The sequence below is a fragment of the Ochotona princeps genome, chromosome 2 (genome assembly GCF_030435755.1).
Source record: "Ochotona princeps isolate mOchPri1 chromosome 2, mOchPri1.hap1, whole genome shotgun sequence".
Classification (NCBI taxonomy): Eukaryota; Metazoa; Chordata; class Mammalia; order Lagomorpha; family Ochotonidae; genus Ochotona; species Ochotona princeps.
Genome location: NC_080833.1, coordinates 31,164,305 through 31,180,052, shown reverse-complemented (window position 1 = coordinate 31,180,052; position 15,748 = coordinate 31,164,305). Strand labels below are relative to the sequence as shown.

The following is a 15,748-nucleotide window of genomic DNA, read 5'->3' as shown; positions in this document are numbered from 1 at the left end:
TAACAGAATTTAAAAATGCAAGTACTTGGGCCTGGCATGGTACCATAGCAACTAGTCTTTGCCTTGCACGCACCAGGATCTCACATGGGCACCAATTCTAATCCAGTGGCCCAGCTTCCCATTCAACTCCGTCTGTGGTCTAGGAAAACAGTCGAGGATGGCCCAAAGTCTTGGGACCCTGCACCCACGTGGGAGATCCGGGAGAGACTCTGGGTTCCTGGCTTCAGATCAGCTCAGCTCTGGCCATTGTGGCCACTTGGGGATTGAATCAATAGATGGAAGCTCTTCCTCTGTCTCTCCTCTTCTCTGTATATCTGACTTTCCAATAAAAATAAATAATACATAAAATACATCTAAAAAAAAAAGCAAGAACTTGAACCTTCTAGAAATGATTGCATCAAACCAAAGAAGTTTTCATCGAATGCATCTGACTGAGCAGATTCTGTGTCTCACATATACTTCATAGATTGTAGTTTTAAGAACCTTACTCTTTTTAGAGATGATGAAGAGCTGAACTGCCCAAAGGACCAATTATTCCTTCAAATCTCACAACTCTGATCTAGTTGGAACTTTACAGTTTAGTAGAGCAGTGAGTTCCCCATATCTGACTTGAAGGTAGCGATGGACCTAAAGCTTGCTCCAATTGTTCATGGGTCTCTCAACTACAAATTCAGAATCACCTCAACAGGGGCGAGTATTGTGGCACAGTTGCTAAAGCTGCTGCCTAAAACACTGGCATCCCATATAGGAACCAGGTGGTGTCCTTGCTGTTCCACTTCTGATTTAACTACCTGCTAATGGCTTGGGAAAAGCAGTGCAAGATGGGCCAAATGTTTGAGTTTCTACCATCTACGCTAGAAGAAACCACTGGTAGAAATGAATATAAACTGGGTTAGGGTAAGGAAGAAAGGTGACATTTCTAAATAAAAGCTCTTGTAATGGGCTAGGACTATAGGCAATTTTCCTTCCTTAAAAAAAAAAGTTATTGGAAAGGTAGATTTACAGAGAGGAGAGACAGAAAGATTCTCCATCTGCTGGTTACTTCCCAAATGGCCAAAATGACTGGAACTGACTGATCCAAAGCCAGGAGCCAGGAGATTCTTTTCCTGTCTCTCACAGAGGTGTAGGGTCCCAAGGCTTTGGGATAGTCACTGTTTTCCTAGGCCATAAGTAGGGAGCTGGATGGGAAGTGGAGCAGCCAGGACACAAATCAATGCCCATGGGCCCGGCGGCGTGGCCTAGCGGCTAAAGTCCTCGCCTTGAACGCCCCGGGATCCCATATGGGCGCCGGTTCTAATCCTGGCAGCTCCACTTCCCATCCAGCTCCCTGCTTGTGGCCTGGGAAAGCAGTCGAGGACGGCCCAAAGCTTTGGGACCCTGCACCCGCGTGGGAGACCCGGAAGAGGTTCCTGGTTCCCGGCACTGGATCGGCATGCACCGGCCCGTTGCAGCTCACTTGGGGAGTGAAACATCGGATGGAAGATCTTCCTTTCTGTCTCTCCTCCTCTCTGTATATCCGGCTTTCCAATAATAATAATAAAATCTTAAAACAAACAAACAAACAAACAAAAAATCAATGCTCATATGGCATACTGGCACTTGAAGGGTGAGGATTAGACAATCGAGCTATCACACTGTCCCTCTCTTCCATTCATAAACCAGATCTCAGCCTATCCCCCCCACCTCCAAAAGTAATTTTCTAACTTTGCCATTAAAACACAGGACGTGTTTTAGTAAAATATGCATTCCTTCAACTCTGGCTTGGTATGTGTTACGTACTGTAAAGGACACGTGCACTCAGCTTGCACTAGCCGTCACTACAGGCTGAGGCAAGCACGACATAGCACAAAGTAATTCTGAAGCAGCAAGACAGAACAGCAGCAGCTTGGAGATGCTAGGAAAACCAACTTCACCATCCTCACAAGCCTTATCAGCTCCAGGCTGAGCAGGTCGGGGTTGGCAGAAGAGAAGAGATGAAATTCTGACTTAAAAAAAAAAAAAAAAAGAATGCATGCTGCCAACTCATCAGTGTTCTATAACAACCCAACTTTCCCAAGAGGATTTCCAAGGTATTTCTAAATCATTCCAGGAAAATGAGGGCTTATGTTAGCATGGCAGCTGTCAAATTGTGTATGGTGTACCCTGCTGTTGGAACACAATAGCCATGGGTTTCTTAGGATGATCTGCCAATCAGAGCCAGCCCTTTGTCAGGCAACACTCTCACCACTGAAAAGACACAGGAATCAGCCAAACACAGTCCCCGAGGCATCATGGTACAGTGAATGTCTTACAGCAGGGACTAATGTTTGAGCCCCTTCACCTAGCACAGTGTATGGCACACAGCATGTACTCTATCTTAAACTTTTGTTATATGGATAAATGAATAAACAAAGACTAAATCCTAAAATCATGTTTAAATCCTCCAGCCCATTGGGGCCAGTGTTGAGGGATAACCAGATAAGCTACCATCTGTGATGCCAGCATCCAATGTGGGCATCAAGTTCAGTTCCAGCTGCTCCATTTCTGAACCAGTTCCCTGCTAATGCACCTGAGAAACAAGAGGAAGATGGCCCAAGTCCTTGGGCCCTCACTACCAACATGGGAGACTGGGTATTTGGGGAAGGAACCAGTGAACGGAAGATATCTCTCTGCCTCCCTCTCTCTTTCAAACAAAACACATCTTTAAAATAAAGAAAAAAGAGTCTCCACTCCAATTTTTTTGTTCTTGGGGCAAATTTACTGCCTTGCTGGAATATACAAGGCTATCCAGGCTGCTTCACTGCCCATTTTTTTCTGACCTACTGGGATGCTTCCTGATGCTAACTGTGCCTTTCCATCACCCTGGTACTGTTTCTCACCTTAACTTCCACTGTGCCCACTAAAACTCTCTATTATTCTCTTCAGGAACCTTCTTTAGCCACTTCCTCTTCTACCATCTCCATTACATCTTTGTTAGGTACTACCTTTGATATGTTTCCCTCTAACCCCCTGATCTTTAAGATTTAAGACAATTTTGCACATCCCACATGGTGGGGTTAGCATTTTAAGTTAGTTTCTGAATTCCTTGAAATTTTATTCATGCTTGCATGCCCAATTCACAGAATAGGACAGTTGATGTTTGATGAATAAACACATGGCTGACTGACAGTATCTGGATTCTGCAGCTTCGTGACAACAAATATGAACAATACTGTTTTCAGCAGTAATAGTGGGAAGACAGAATCTTCTGGTTACCACTGTAAAGTAAATATGGTGGGAAAGAGAGATGACGAGAAGACTGAGAGGTTTGCAAGCAGGCAATGCTGCTCACCTCTCCCTTCAAGGGTAGAAAGTTCAGTTCTGAAAAGATACACAGAGTGTGGGACAGGAGTCCACTCCAAGTGCCTTCCATAGAGACTTTATTATTCTTCATGAGGGTAACAGACAGAATCTTTTTGCTTCTAAAATTTCTGAGCCCACAGGGATCTGGGAGAACATCTTGATCGATGTACCTTCCTCTATTGAATCACGAGAACAGGGTCCAGTGAGATTAGGGTAATATTTCAGCTCAGGGGTTGAGTCTAGGAAAAGCCCAGGTTTCCTGATTTTTATCCAGTGCCCTATAATGATCAAGTTCCCTCAAGCTTTCCACAACCCAAACTTCTGAGCCACTGCTCACTAGCTGGGTGCCCTCAGCAGCTAGTTCACAGACCTGGCCCTGCTGAGGTTGTGCGATGATGATCTGCCCAGGCTGGATGGTGGTCGTGGAGCTGGTGGTCTGTTGGCCTTGCTGCTGGCCCTGGACCTGGACGGCTGTGGGCTGCTGAGCCAGCGTGAAGTAGTACTGGACAGGCTCGGCAGGCGTCACAGACTGGCGCACCTCCTCCTGTGGGGTGGAAGGAGAGGCAGGTAAGAGGAAAAGAACTGAGTCAGCAGCTGCCACAGTGAATTTCCACTCTTCCCCCATACAGGCTATGTGCACTAGCCTCCTGAATGCTGAGCAGTTCACATTTGAGCCAAAGGAAAGGGGAATTTGAAGAGACCAGTTGTGCTAAATCAAACTAAAAATAACAGATTCTGTAGGCTTCACAAAACATACAGCCAATTTTTTGAAGTACTGAGTAATCACCACTGTGTGAACTGCAAATGGGCAAATAATTACCGTAACTAAACACCACACCCCAGCAGTGTTCATCAGAAAATGCTGTAAGGGCCCATGTTCTGAGGACAGTGATAACTATGGACGTGGAGAAGACATCACCCAGACATTACGTTTCTCAGGTGGCCCCAACTCCCAAACAGGCAGCATTCTTTTCGAGTCCACTGCTTTCTGAGTGTGGGACATGGTGAAGGCAAATGGCCCTTCTCCTGGGTTCCAGTGTCAGAATCAAAACCCAGAGCCCCAGGAGACAAGCACCCTGGTTTTCACAGCACACTGAGAGCTCTGTGTCATGGACAGCCTGTCCATCCAGAGGTATATTTGGATCTGGCCCTGCTTAGCCAAAAAAGTACAACCCAGAGGCCCTGACAGATAACTCCCCGCTGGAGTGCTGCCTTGGCTGACTAGGGAAGCCACCTGCTGTTCGATTTGCCGAGCGAAGAGAAAGCTCCTTCTTCAGCTGACGTTTTCCATGGCAGAAGGAGTAAACAACCCTCTCCCAGCCACCTTGAGCTCACAGCTGAGAGTGTAGGATGTTTACACACACTACGGCATGGTTACAGGCCGGACGGTCTGGGGTTGGTCAGCCCCTGACCATGGACAGAGATCGGCGTCTGATCCGGAGAGATCTGTGACCCACGGACAAAAGATTTTGCCTGAGACAACAACAACAACAACAAAAAGCAAACACATACAACCACTTTGGCTGCCAAAGTAAAAATATAAGCTCATTTTACTCATTTCCTTGCTGTGGGCTGTTTGTCAGGTCCCATGAAAGAACAAAGCATACTTCTCCAAGGTACAGAGGCCCTGTTGCCTGCCGTGAAGCTCCCAGATATTGCTGACTCTACCTCCTTACTAGGTTAGGTACCTTGGGCCAAGTTTCCATAGCACTTCCCGCTCCCTTTTTTAAAAATAATTTTTATTTTATTTTTAATATTGTTTACATAGTTGAGAGGGATATACACCCATGTGGACCTCTGGTTAGGGTGAGGAGGGTTGAACTATGGAGGAAAGTGGGTGGGACAAATGGTTTTAGTTCTTTTCTTTTTTAATCTCCTATGTCTGCTGAGGGAGAATGGGTCCAAAAACTGGGGATGGGGGAGGGTCATCATGACGACACCTGAGAGACCCCGATGTGGGGAAGAATGCTCCAAGTGTACTACTTGAAGTTTCCCGACAGTTCTGAGACAATGTCAGCTTTGCTGCACCAGGGTTGAGAATATCTTTTCAAGGTCTACTGGCTGGCCAAGTGCACCTTAGTGCAACCACAGACCCAGACACTTGTTGCAAAGCTTAGCCAGAAGAGTTGTCCAATCTGTTCTGCTGTCCATCCTCTCACGAGGCACTCAACATCCGCTGCTGGCCTAGATGAGCTGGCTGCCATGTGGACAGCACTTCCCTTATTACACACATCCAATTCACTGCTTATGCTGCTGCAACATAAGCCCAGCTCCCTCGTTCCCTACTGCCCCTCTCCCATTCCCACAAAGGCACTCAAGGAGTACAGGAGGTGCTTGCCAAGTGATGGATGAATTTATACAGACAGGCAGAAAGACAGAGATACTTCTTTCAATCCAAGCTGGTGGCAGGACAAAGTCTCCTGAACCACAGCTTTCACCAAGAGAAAAGAGCCCTAAACTCTTTTCTATGGCCATGGTATGGGCAGAAGCTGGTGCCCCAGCAGAATGGGAGTGTGTATTCTTTTGCTTGCCTAGTGACTGGAGAGCTCAGACACTAAAACTAGCACTGCTGCTCTTTAGCTTCTGGAACATCTTGGTCTCTGCAGGACAGGGTTTCCTGAGGGCCTTAGCCAGCTTACAGACAAACTTCTAAATTGTTTTTAACCCTCAACCTGACACTGCTGAATCAGAAAGGAAGATTCCCCTTCATTTTCATTTAGGTCTCAAAATTTCCAGAGCAACTTAACAGTATCAGATCCATTTCAACATCATCTTACCATATAAATAAAGGTCAGCCTGCAGTAGGGACAAAATAGTGATAACCTCTTCAACCAAGCAGCTGTGAGCAACTGTTCTTTTCAAATCTGCTTCAACAGGTCCAACGAAGTCATTTTCCACTGAGAACCCCCTTCCTACTTTATAAAAAACACAGATCACTAAAGTTCAGTCCTAATTTAAAAAAGCCCTTGGTGATGAGAGGCGCAGAGGAACAACAGCCCCAGAGTCACCTCTCTGAATTCAGGGAGTAGGGCATATCTGTACTTCCCGCCTCGACCTGGGACTTTTCTGCCTCCAGTTATTTCTACGTAAGGCTGATTTAGCCCCAAGTGCAGCCTTTTTATTAGACAAAAAGCAAGTTTTGTGGTTAGTGCCATGCTACACCTCCAACTATAGTGCCAGTATCTACTTCCAATCCAGTTCCCTGCTTGTGGCCTTGGAAAGTAGCAGAAGACAGGTTAAATTCTTGGGCCCATTACCTATGTGGTAGACTTGGATAGAGATTGGAGTTCCCGGCTCCTGGCTTTGGATCAGCCTAGCTCTGGCCATTTTAGCCATTTGAGGAGTGAACCAACACATGGAAGATTCTCTCTCTCTCTGCAACTCTGCCTTCTAAATAAAAATTATTTTATTTTAAAAGCAAATCTTTTAAGTATCTCTTGGCAAAAGCTGTGAGGGTAGGTGAAGAGTTTCTCCTTTTTGCTTACTGTATCTTCTCAGTTTGTGAATAAACCAGGCACATCTGGAACATTGAGTACCAAGCAGAGGTCCCTAGGTATATGCTGTGAGGACCAAGTATGACTGTTGTGAAATCACTGTGACAGAAAGAGACATACCGAAGTCCTTCTGCATCATGAACACTCACTATTCTGCTAGGGAAGTTCGAGCAAGCAAGAGCATGATCATGATTTAAAGAAATGAGTGGAAGACAATGACACTACAATGGGTAGGAACTTTCAACTCAGCTTTAGTGAAGTCAGGCCTCAACTACTTTCTATAGTCAAATAGAATCTTTACCTGCCTTCCTAAAAAACAAGTGAAATTTACAAATATCTCCCAAATAACTCTGAAAAGTGAAGGGCCTTAAAGCCACAACTCAGTATTATAGGTTAGTTCCTTTTCCCAGAAACAGGAGATCACACCAAATTTAAGAATAACCCCTGCAGGACTGGATCAATCCAAAAGAGTGCATCTGCTTGGCTTCAGTGGTGATCCCCAAAAAGAGGGCTTGCTTTTGAAGTCTTCTCAAAAGCTCAGATTGACACAGGGCCAGGCAATAAACAGCATCACATCTCAGGGACATTGCTACAATGTGGTGCAGCCAGTCTAGACCGAAAATGTGCATTCATTTCAGTAGCCAAGAATGAACTGCTGTCTCCTTTGGAAGGAGTGAGTTTTGGAGAGTAGGCACTTTTAAAGGACTTTAGGGAGGTGCCAGCCAATTTAGAGCTTGGGAAAACTTGATGTCCACAGAGGATTAAAAAATGCTATCCTAGAATTTCAGGCCAGTTTGCAGGACTCTCAACTTCTCAAAGCCCAGGCAGTGGCTGCCCCGAATAGGATGCCAATCAATAGCTTGAACACCTACAAAGAACTGAATCCAGGCAAGGAGCTGCTTCAGCTCGATGCCTTTTCCAAGGAACTAACAGTCCTTTGAGTGCAGAAAGGATGGAATAAGCAGCTGTCTGACACCCCAACAGCCAGAGGTATTGGGGGCTCAGGAGGAAGGAACAGGAAAGGGTCCTTCTTTCTAGCCTATCTATCCAGCAGGCAGCCCACGGAGAATAAAGAGTTAGGCATACTGAGCGGAAAAGGCCTGATTTCATCACACAGTTTGTTGCCTAGTTTAAAGAGAGCTTCCAACAGACCTGAGTGAAAAATTCTGATCACGGAAGCAGATGTGTGTTGTTATTTGCTTTGAACAAAGAGACTTGTCTGATTCTTGTTGTTGGGACTGGAAGCATCCCAACAGAAGGAATCAAGCCCATGGGCACAAACCTGCAATGATTCAAAGGTGATGATGCGCAGCTGGGGACGACTGTGGCAGCCTGCCGCTGTAAACATCCGACTGAAAGCTCCTCTGAACACCTTACAGCTTCCAGTCAAGGATGTTTACAGTAGCAAAGACTGCCCAGAAAGAATGGAGGTGCTCTAGCAGATGACAGAGGGCTTGTTAATCCCGAGGCCCGCATGCAGGGTCCCAATTGCACCTGTCAGTAACCATGTCCCCTTCTTTCTTTCTCTGCCTGATTATTAAATAAAATAGCACGGGGAGAGCGGCTGACAACAGATCACTCTGTTTCTAAGTATAATATACCATAAAATAATTTGCTAGGGAAATCAACACACAGTTCTCCACCTGTGAGATCTCTGTCACCACTTTCCAAGTGTCTCTGCTACACTCAATGAGTCACACAGTCCTTGTGCCTAAAACAATCAACCAACAGGATACGGGTCTATTATAATTACAATGAACAGTTATGTGTATTTAAGGTTCTGGGGAAAAAATACAACACCCAGCTGACACACATTTTGGAGAGGGACAGGCAAAAAAGAGGGGCAGACAGACCCATTCTCTTGTGATTGCTTAGAAATCAGTTTAAATGGAGGTTTTCAAATTTGGTTGTACATTAAAAACATTTAGAGGGTGTTATGAAGCACTAACGTCTGGGCCGCCATCACAGAATCAATTCAGCGGACATGGGGTGGAACTGGCATTATCAAACAGCAACAGGTGATTCTAATGTGCAACCAGGACACTCCATAGAGAACCCACAACACAGAGTAAGAGAAAACAAGTTCTATCCACACCCAGACACTACGAGAGACTGTTTCCTAAATATCTGAAGCTTATAACACCCTGGAAATGTTCTATCCTAGATTAAAAGCTTGGACAGATTTCTCGAGATTTTTAAATGAGCTTCACTATACTGCCTATAACTTAACTTTAGTTTTCACTGAAATAGCATCCTAAAGGAACCAAGTTGAAAGTCTCCACAACTGAAAAAGAGAATGCAAGGTGCTCTTCTTGCAGCAGCAACAGCAACGCTTTTCTGGCTCACCTGACGTTTTGGAGGTTTCAGTTCATCTCGTGGTACGATGTCAATGAGAAAATCAAACTGATCAAATTTGGTGATTGCCATGGCAATATCATTCCTCTGTAACAAAGAAAAATGGAGTGAAAAGTAAGCCTGGGGAAAAACAAGTTCAGCTGCCTTCCTATCTTCCAAGTAAAATAAGAAAACTTGTAAGTTAAATTAAATACCTATGGCCAAGTCTAGCTGAAATAAGCATAGCAAAACTCTTAGAAACGTAAGAAATCAGAATCATTTGACAGACAAGAACAAAACACACACACACACACAGATACTTCAGGCAGCTTACACTGTAAAATAAAGTAATGTCAACTGGCAGTATCTGGCCATTCCATGGATAGCAAGCTTGGGCTATTATTTAAACGTATTTAGTCTTTCATAGGATCTAAATAATATTTTGGTCTCTGTTCACAAGCATTTGTAATCTGGTCACTGGATGTGTATTAGCTTCTGCAAGACTGTGAGTTTTGCTTTTTATACACAAAAACTGCAGCAATAAACCCAGCCTGAATTTGGTTAAATGTGACATGAATGCTGAAGTCTGAGGTTGCTGGAATATAGGCAGGGAATAGGGAGGGAGACAACAAGAGTCACCTCACCAGTGACACTGAAATTAAGACTTGCTGACAAAATTTTCTCTAGAAACATGGTACTCCCTGTGAATAATAAAAGATTTTTGTTAAAAATCAACTTGTTGTGTACACTTAAGATTTGTGTACTTTACTGAAATTTTTAAAGAAAAAAGCAGGAAAAAACAATGACTTCTAGTGAATGACAGGCATTTGAAGTGTACTCAAAAATAGATGACTTGGTCCCAGCGCCACAGCGTAGTGGTTAAAGTCCTCGCCTTGCACGCCCGGGATCCCATATGGGCGCCGGTTCTAATCCCAGCAGCCCTGCTTCCCACCCAGCTCCCTGCTCGTGGCCTGGGAAAGCAGTCGAGGATGGCCCAAAGCTTTGGGACCCTGCACCTGCGTGGAAGACCAGAAGAGCTCCTGTCTCCTGGCTTCGAATTGGCTCAGCTCCAGCCGTTGTGGACGCTTGGGAAGTGAACCATCAGACAAATCTTCCTCTCTGTCTCTCCTCCTCTCTGTGTATCTGCCTTTCCAATAAAAATAAATAAATAGTTTTTAAAAAATGGATGATTTAACAGGTAAAGGAACAGGATGAATCTAGCAAATGCTGGGTGGCTAAGTATACAGAAATTCACTGTAAAGTGTGCTTAAATTTGAAATTTTTCATAATCAAATGTTGGCGGGAAAATAAGCACATAGAAATCTTTATTATCCGCTATATACCACACCTTAAGAGAAAGTGACTCATCAAACAGAAGGGGATGGAAATTTTCTGTTTTTCCTTCCTTTGTATCTGCGATGGCCCCAAGCCACTGAAATACAAAACTCCAATCTACCCTTCTTGCCAACCACCAGCTTGATAATAAACCCTCCCAACCAAAACAGGACACATTAAGACAGCCAAGGACTCATTTAGGATGAGTATAATATGGTGTCACATTCTTGATGATGTCACCTACTCAAGCTATCTAAATGAAGGGGAAAGAAGAAAACAATCATCTCCATACATCAAAATGTTCTATTCTAGAAACAGCTAAGCAGCTCTTTCTAGAATTTTTGTCTTTTCATTGCTGATGTTTTACCAAGTTACAACTCATCTTCAGTAAAAAATACACAAACCTTAAGTACACAGTCTGATGAATGCTGAAAACTGCAAGCACCCAGGTGTGTAACACACAGGTAAGAATATAGGAAGTTCCATTTTAACTTTTTCCAGTCAACATTCAAGTCCCTCATCCCCTTAAATTTGAGGTAATCACAACTCTGACTTCTGTCACCACAGGTGGCAAGTAGAATACAGTATTGTGTAATACATAACTTTCCACTCTGTTTTTTTTTTTGCTTAACATATTTTTGAGATCCATCCATACTGTATGAAGCTATCACTTGCTTCTATTTACTATGAAGCAGTAATCTATTTCATGAATACATCATATCCCTACATTGATGGATGGTTGAGTTGCTTCCACTTTTAGCTATTGTAAATAAGCTTCATATGAAGATTCTTACATAAGAATCTCCACACTTCTTTTGGGTGTACACCCAGGAGCAGATGGTTGCACAGGGTTACACAATAGGTATATGCTTATTTTGATTACAAATTGCCAGTTTTTCAAAGTTATTATACCACTTTGCATTCTGACTAGCAATAGATAAATTTCAATAACCCACTTCCTCATCAACACCTGGCATTATCTGCCATCTTTATTTCTGTCATAGAATAGGTATAAATTAATATATAATTGTGACGATAATTTGTACTAACTAGATAACTGATGAGACTGCACACCTTTTCACAAGCTTACTGGAGATCTGGATAACTTCTTTTTGGAAAAGCTGTTCAAGTGTCTTATTCATTTCACATTTTAAGCTGAACAGATCTTGAAGGTAAATTTCATTAATCATTCTAGATCCATAGATTTACTTAAAAGCAGCATAAGTTCAACACTTTAGAATGCATATCCTTTCACTAAAGTTCAATTATTGTTTCAGAGAGTTTATTTTGATGGCAATATGTGTGTGTGTGTGTGTGTACGTGTGTGTGTGTGTGTGTGTGTGTGTGAGAGAGAGAGAGAGAGAGAGAGAGAGAGAGAGAGAAATCCTATAACTGCTGGTTCATTCCCCAAAATGGCTGCAACCACCACCATTGGGCAAGGCTGAAGCAAGGACTTTTCCACAGGAGGGCTAAGTACCTGGGCCATCTTCTACAGTTTGGCCAGGTACATGAGTATGCAGGACTTAAGCTTAAACTAGTTCCTACATGGGATGTTGGTACTGGAGGCAGCAGCTTAACTTATTGAACCACAATACCAGCCCCATTTTTATTACCTCTGTTGCTGCATCAAACTTTCAGATATAGTAAAGCACCTGTTATAATGCCTAAGTACACTAAAGGTTTCCCACAGGTGTGGGACTTCAATCTGTGTATTGTTAATCTGAGCTTAGACCAGTGCTTGGTGCTTGGCAATATTCGTTAATATTTACAGAACAAATTAGTAAACTCATGTGCTTTCAATTTTGTAGGCAAAAAGAAATTAGAGGAGAACTCAATTTACTTTCTTGTTAAAATATCCGTTTTGTATCTATGGCATCCCTCCTCTTCTATGACCTTTCCTCCAACAGCTCAGGCCTGGATGCTGAGGGGAGGGCTCCTCAAGCCAACCACCAAGGGCTCTATATAAAATGTGAATCTTGCAATGCTGAGTTAAAACAGAAAACAAAGACAGGATTCCCAGGAAGGCAGGCAAGGAACAGAAAGGCTAATAACGTTAAGAAGACTGTTGATTCTTCATGACATTGTCCCTTCTGAGTTTCTCAAGGCTGTTTAGATCAGGGAAAAGATAAATTCTCTATCACTAATCCTCAGTTTACAGTCAGGATTCACAAAGCAAACAGCTCAGTCACTGAGCTCTGAAAACCCTGAGAGAATGGAAATGAAGATGCTTGGTAGGGGAATACTTCAGCCACAGCTATAAAGTATGCCTGCCTTTCAGCAACAGAGGAAGATGCCAATCACACAACAGCCCAATGGAAGTCAAAGCAAGAACAAACTTTGCTCAGAGTCATGCAAAAGAAGCAGGCAAAAGCTGCCTCAGCTTTTTCCAGTGAGGCAGCAATATTACCTGTAGAGTTCGGCGCTTGTTGTCCTCCGTGTGAATCCAGGCTCGCAGAGTCAACTCCGTGATAAAGATTTGGGCTGCCTTGGCAAAGAGCACAGGAGCTTCTGCACTGATCATCTGCAACAGATGCAGGTCCTCCCTGTCAATCACCAGCAAGTCACTCAAAGCAGGCAGTGTGTCTCCTGCCTCATGGCCTACCATGGGACCACATCAGAAAATGAGATGTGGTAGCCTCAAGAGATTCCAAGGTAAAACAAATCAATGAGTAAGGACAGAGTTAGTAACACAGAGAACCAAAAGAGAAGAAAGAATTCTTACTTATCTAGCACCTACCATATGCCAGGCTGTGAAAGGTGTTTCCTTACTTTCAGAATAGCCTTTCAAAGACACTAAGGTATGGGAGGGATAAAGTGACTTGCCTATGGCCACAGGGACAGTAAGTGGCATGGCTGAAGTTCTAATCCAAGGAGAGACAAACGGGAAAGGTATTGACCTTTAGGTAAAATCTCTTTCCACCTTTTGTTTCTCACACATTGAAAGTAAGTAAATAAATAAATAAATAAATGAACAGACAGACAGACACCCCCTCAACCATGTTACTGTGGGAATCAAATGCATCCAGCAGTGTCTCACATGTAGTATGTGCTCAAGCAACGCAAGCTTCCTCAATTCAAGCAGGCATTTGGCCTACTGGTTAAGAAACCATTTGGGATGCCTGCATCCAATTTAGAGTACCTGTCTGAGTCATGGCTCTGCTCCCAACTCATTCCAATGCGCATCTAGGAAGGCAGAGGTGACGGTTCAAATAACTGGTGCCTTCACACCCATATGGGAGACCAGGGCTGAATTCCTGGCTCTGGCCTTTGATCCCCTACTTTGTTTTCCTCTGCCTTTCAAATAAATTAAAATACCTACTCACAGGGTTACTGTGAAAAGGAAAAAAGGGAAAAACTGTTATGAACTATTAGCTTCTGTACAAATGTAAGTGATTGTTAATTTTCAGTGGTAAAATGTAAGTGATTGTTAATTTTCAGGGCTGTTCTTTCCGTGAGAATCCTAAGAATGCAGAAACAGTCAATCCTAAGCTAACCCTCTCAAGTATAGTTTACTCATGTGAAACAAATTCACAAAGCAAAAGGTTAAAACAGTTGCACTATCATTATCAAAACCTTCCAGCAACTTTGATCAGTGAACTAGACTGCAGCAGGTGCTAAGGTGATGGCACTGCCCTGCTGATTTGAAGACACAAGTCTACACACTATGAAAAGAACTGGGCAGTAGGACCTGACTTCAGAAACACTCAGCATCTTTTCAACAGTTGGAAACAATCAGGATAGCCCTAATTTTCAGGTAAGTGCCATATAATAAATCAAAACCATTCAATTTTGGCCCTTGAACTTTAGACAAGAACCAAATAAAAAAGCAACAGACAAAGCAGCAATTTTGTTATTGTTTAATTAAAACTTGAGCTCTAGAGAAATGAGCAACAACCTACTCAACACTTCAATTTGCAAAATAAAAATCAATGTGAATTCACCTTCACATCTTCATCCAGCTTCATAATCTTCTTAATACGAGCCAGTGGGAGTTCCTGCACTCGGAAATCTTTCTGAAACAAGCAACAAGAGCTGCATGAATGGTGGAACAGTCGAGAGCACAGAGACTGACTGGTTTAAACCTTCCTTTCAGCAAACACAGCACGCCAGGAGGTCTGGATACAGCAAAGAAAATGTAAGCTCTAGAGCAAAACTCCTCTTTACTTAACCCATACAGAAGTTCAAACAATTACAGAAAGAGTTTTAAGAAAAACCAAGGATGGTTTCCACTGGACCCCTCAGGAAAGGCAGCCCCAAACCGTTTATCGCTAAGGGCAATAGAGCAGCCTACTACAAAGACTTCACTTCCTCCCAAGTTTTCCAGTCTGCACTATGCAAATTCAAGTCAGATTTCTGCCTCAAAAGCATTCCTCTCTACTGCCAGTTCTTTGTTCTCCTCAGAGGCTAGAAGGGCAAAGGGCAGCAAGCTCTTGACCACAGTAGCCCACAATTTCTTCAGCTAGAGGGGATTCTGGCCATGTGTGCCCTTCACACAAGCCTGACAGCAGAAACTTGGGAGCAGCCCCTTTCTCATTACAGCTGCAAAGTCTTGGTCTCTAAGACATGTGTCAGGACCAGGCAGGGGAGGGAATGGAAAAAAAAAAAAAAAATGAGGGTGAATTTCTCAGCTGCCTTTTAGGAAGTCCTGCTATTTTTTCCATAACAAACAGGACTGGTTTGAGGGGAAACATGAAACTGCGCTATGGATGGGATTTAGCAAAGGGATTTTTTGATCTTCACTACTTAATTATGTACGACATAAGACTTTTCTGTTTTATTTTGCAATGACTGGTATTTAAACACATGCCCAGTAATGGATGCAATTCTAGAAACAAAAATCAATTTTGAGTTTCAGAGCTGCAGTGAAGAGAAAGGCACAAACACAAGACTATGACTGGCACGAGCAGAAGGATTCTGTCGGGTGGCTGAGACGTGACTCACTATACTGCACACGCTCACCTGGGAACCTGCACCATCACATTATGGAAGGAGCAGCTATTATTTCAGACTGGATGTAATTAATAAGAATAAGTGAACTTTTTCCCTAGGCCAAAAGAAGGCATTCTGGAAAAATATCTCTGGATAAGAACAAGATTTAGGATCGATGTACATTGACATTTGATTTTTCCACACAAATCCAACAAGTGATTTGGCTACCACTCAGCTCTACAAACTTAAAAACACCAAATTCTTATCTTTCCCTTTCCAAAATAGATATTAACATTTTTCATGAACTTCTACCAAACTTATCCTGGAGTGGCAGA

At 43.3% G+C, this 15,748-nt stretch overlaps 1 protein-coding gene across 11 annotated transcripts in view; it reads right to left on the bottom strand.

Moving 5' to 3' along the window:
• The window catches only part of NFYC (nuclear transcription factor Y subunit gamma), a 75,766-nt gene that overhangs the window by 9,152 nt on the left and 50,866 nt on the right, over positions 1-15,748 (bottom strand). For 9 of the 11 annotated variants that reach the window (XM_058679537.1, XM_058679500.1, XM_012928806.3 and 6 more), the window contains exons 3-6: positions 14,426-14,497; positions 12,892-13,005; positions 9,162-9,257; positions 3,692-3,865 (exon numbers count right to left, since the gene is read on the bottom strand). In XM_058679537.1, the coding sequence (XP_058535520.1) occupies positions 3,692-3,865; positions 9,162-9,257; positions 12,892-13,005; positions 14,426-14,497 (456 nt within the window). The remainder of the gene's footprint in view (positions 1-3,691; positions 3,866-9,161; positions 9,258-12,891; positions 13,006-14,425; positions 14,498-15,748) is intronic. The other 2 variants (XM_058679529.1, XM_058679533.1) reach the window with 2 other exon arrangements.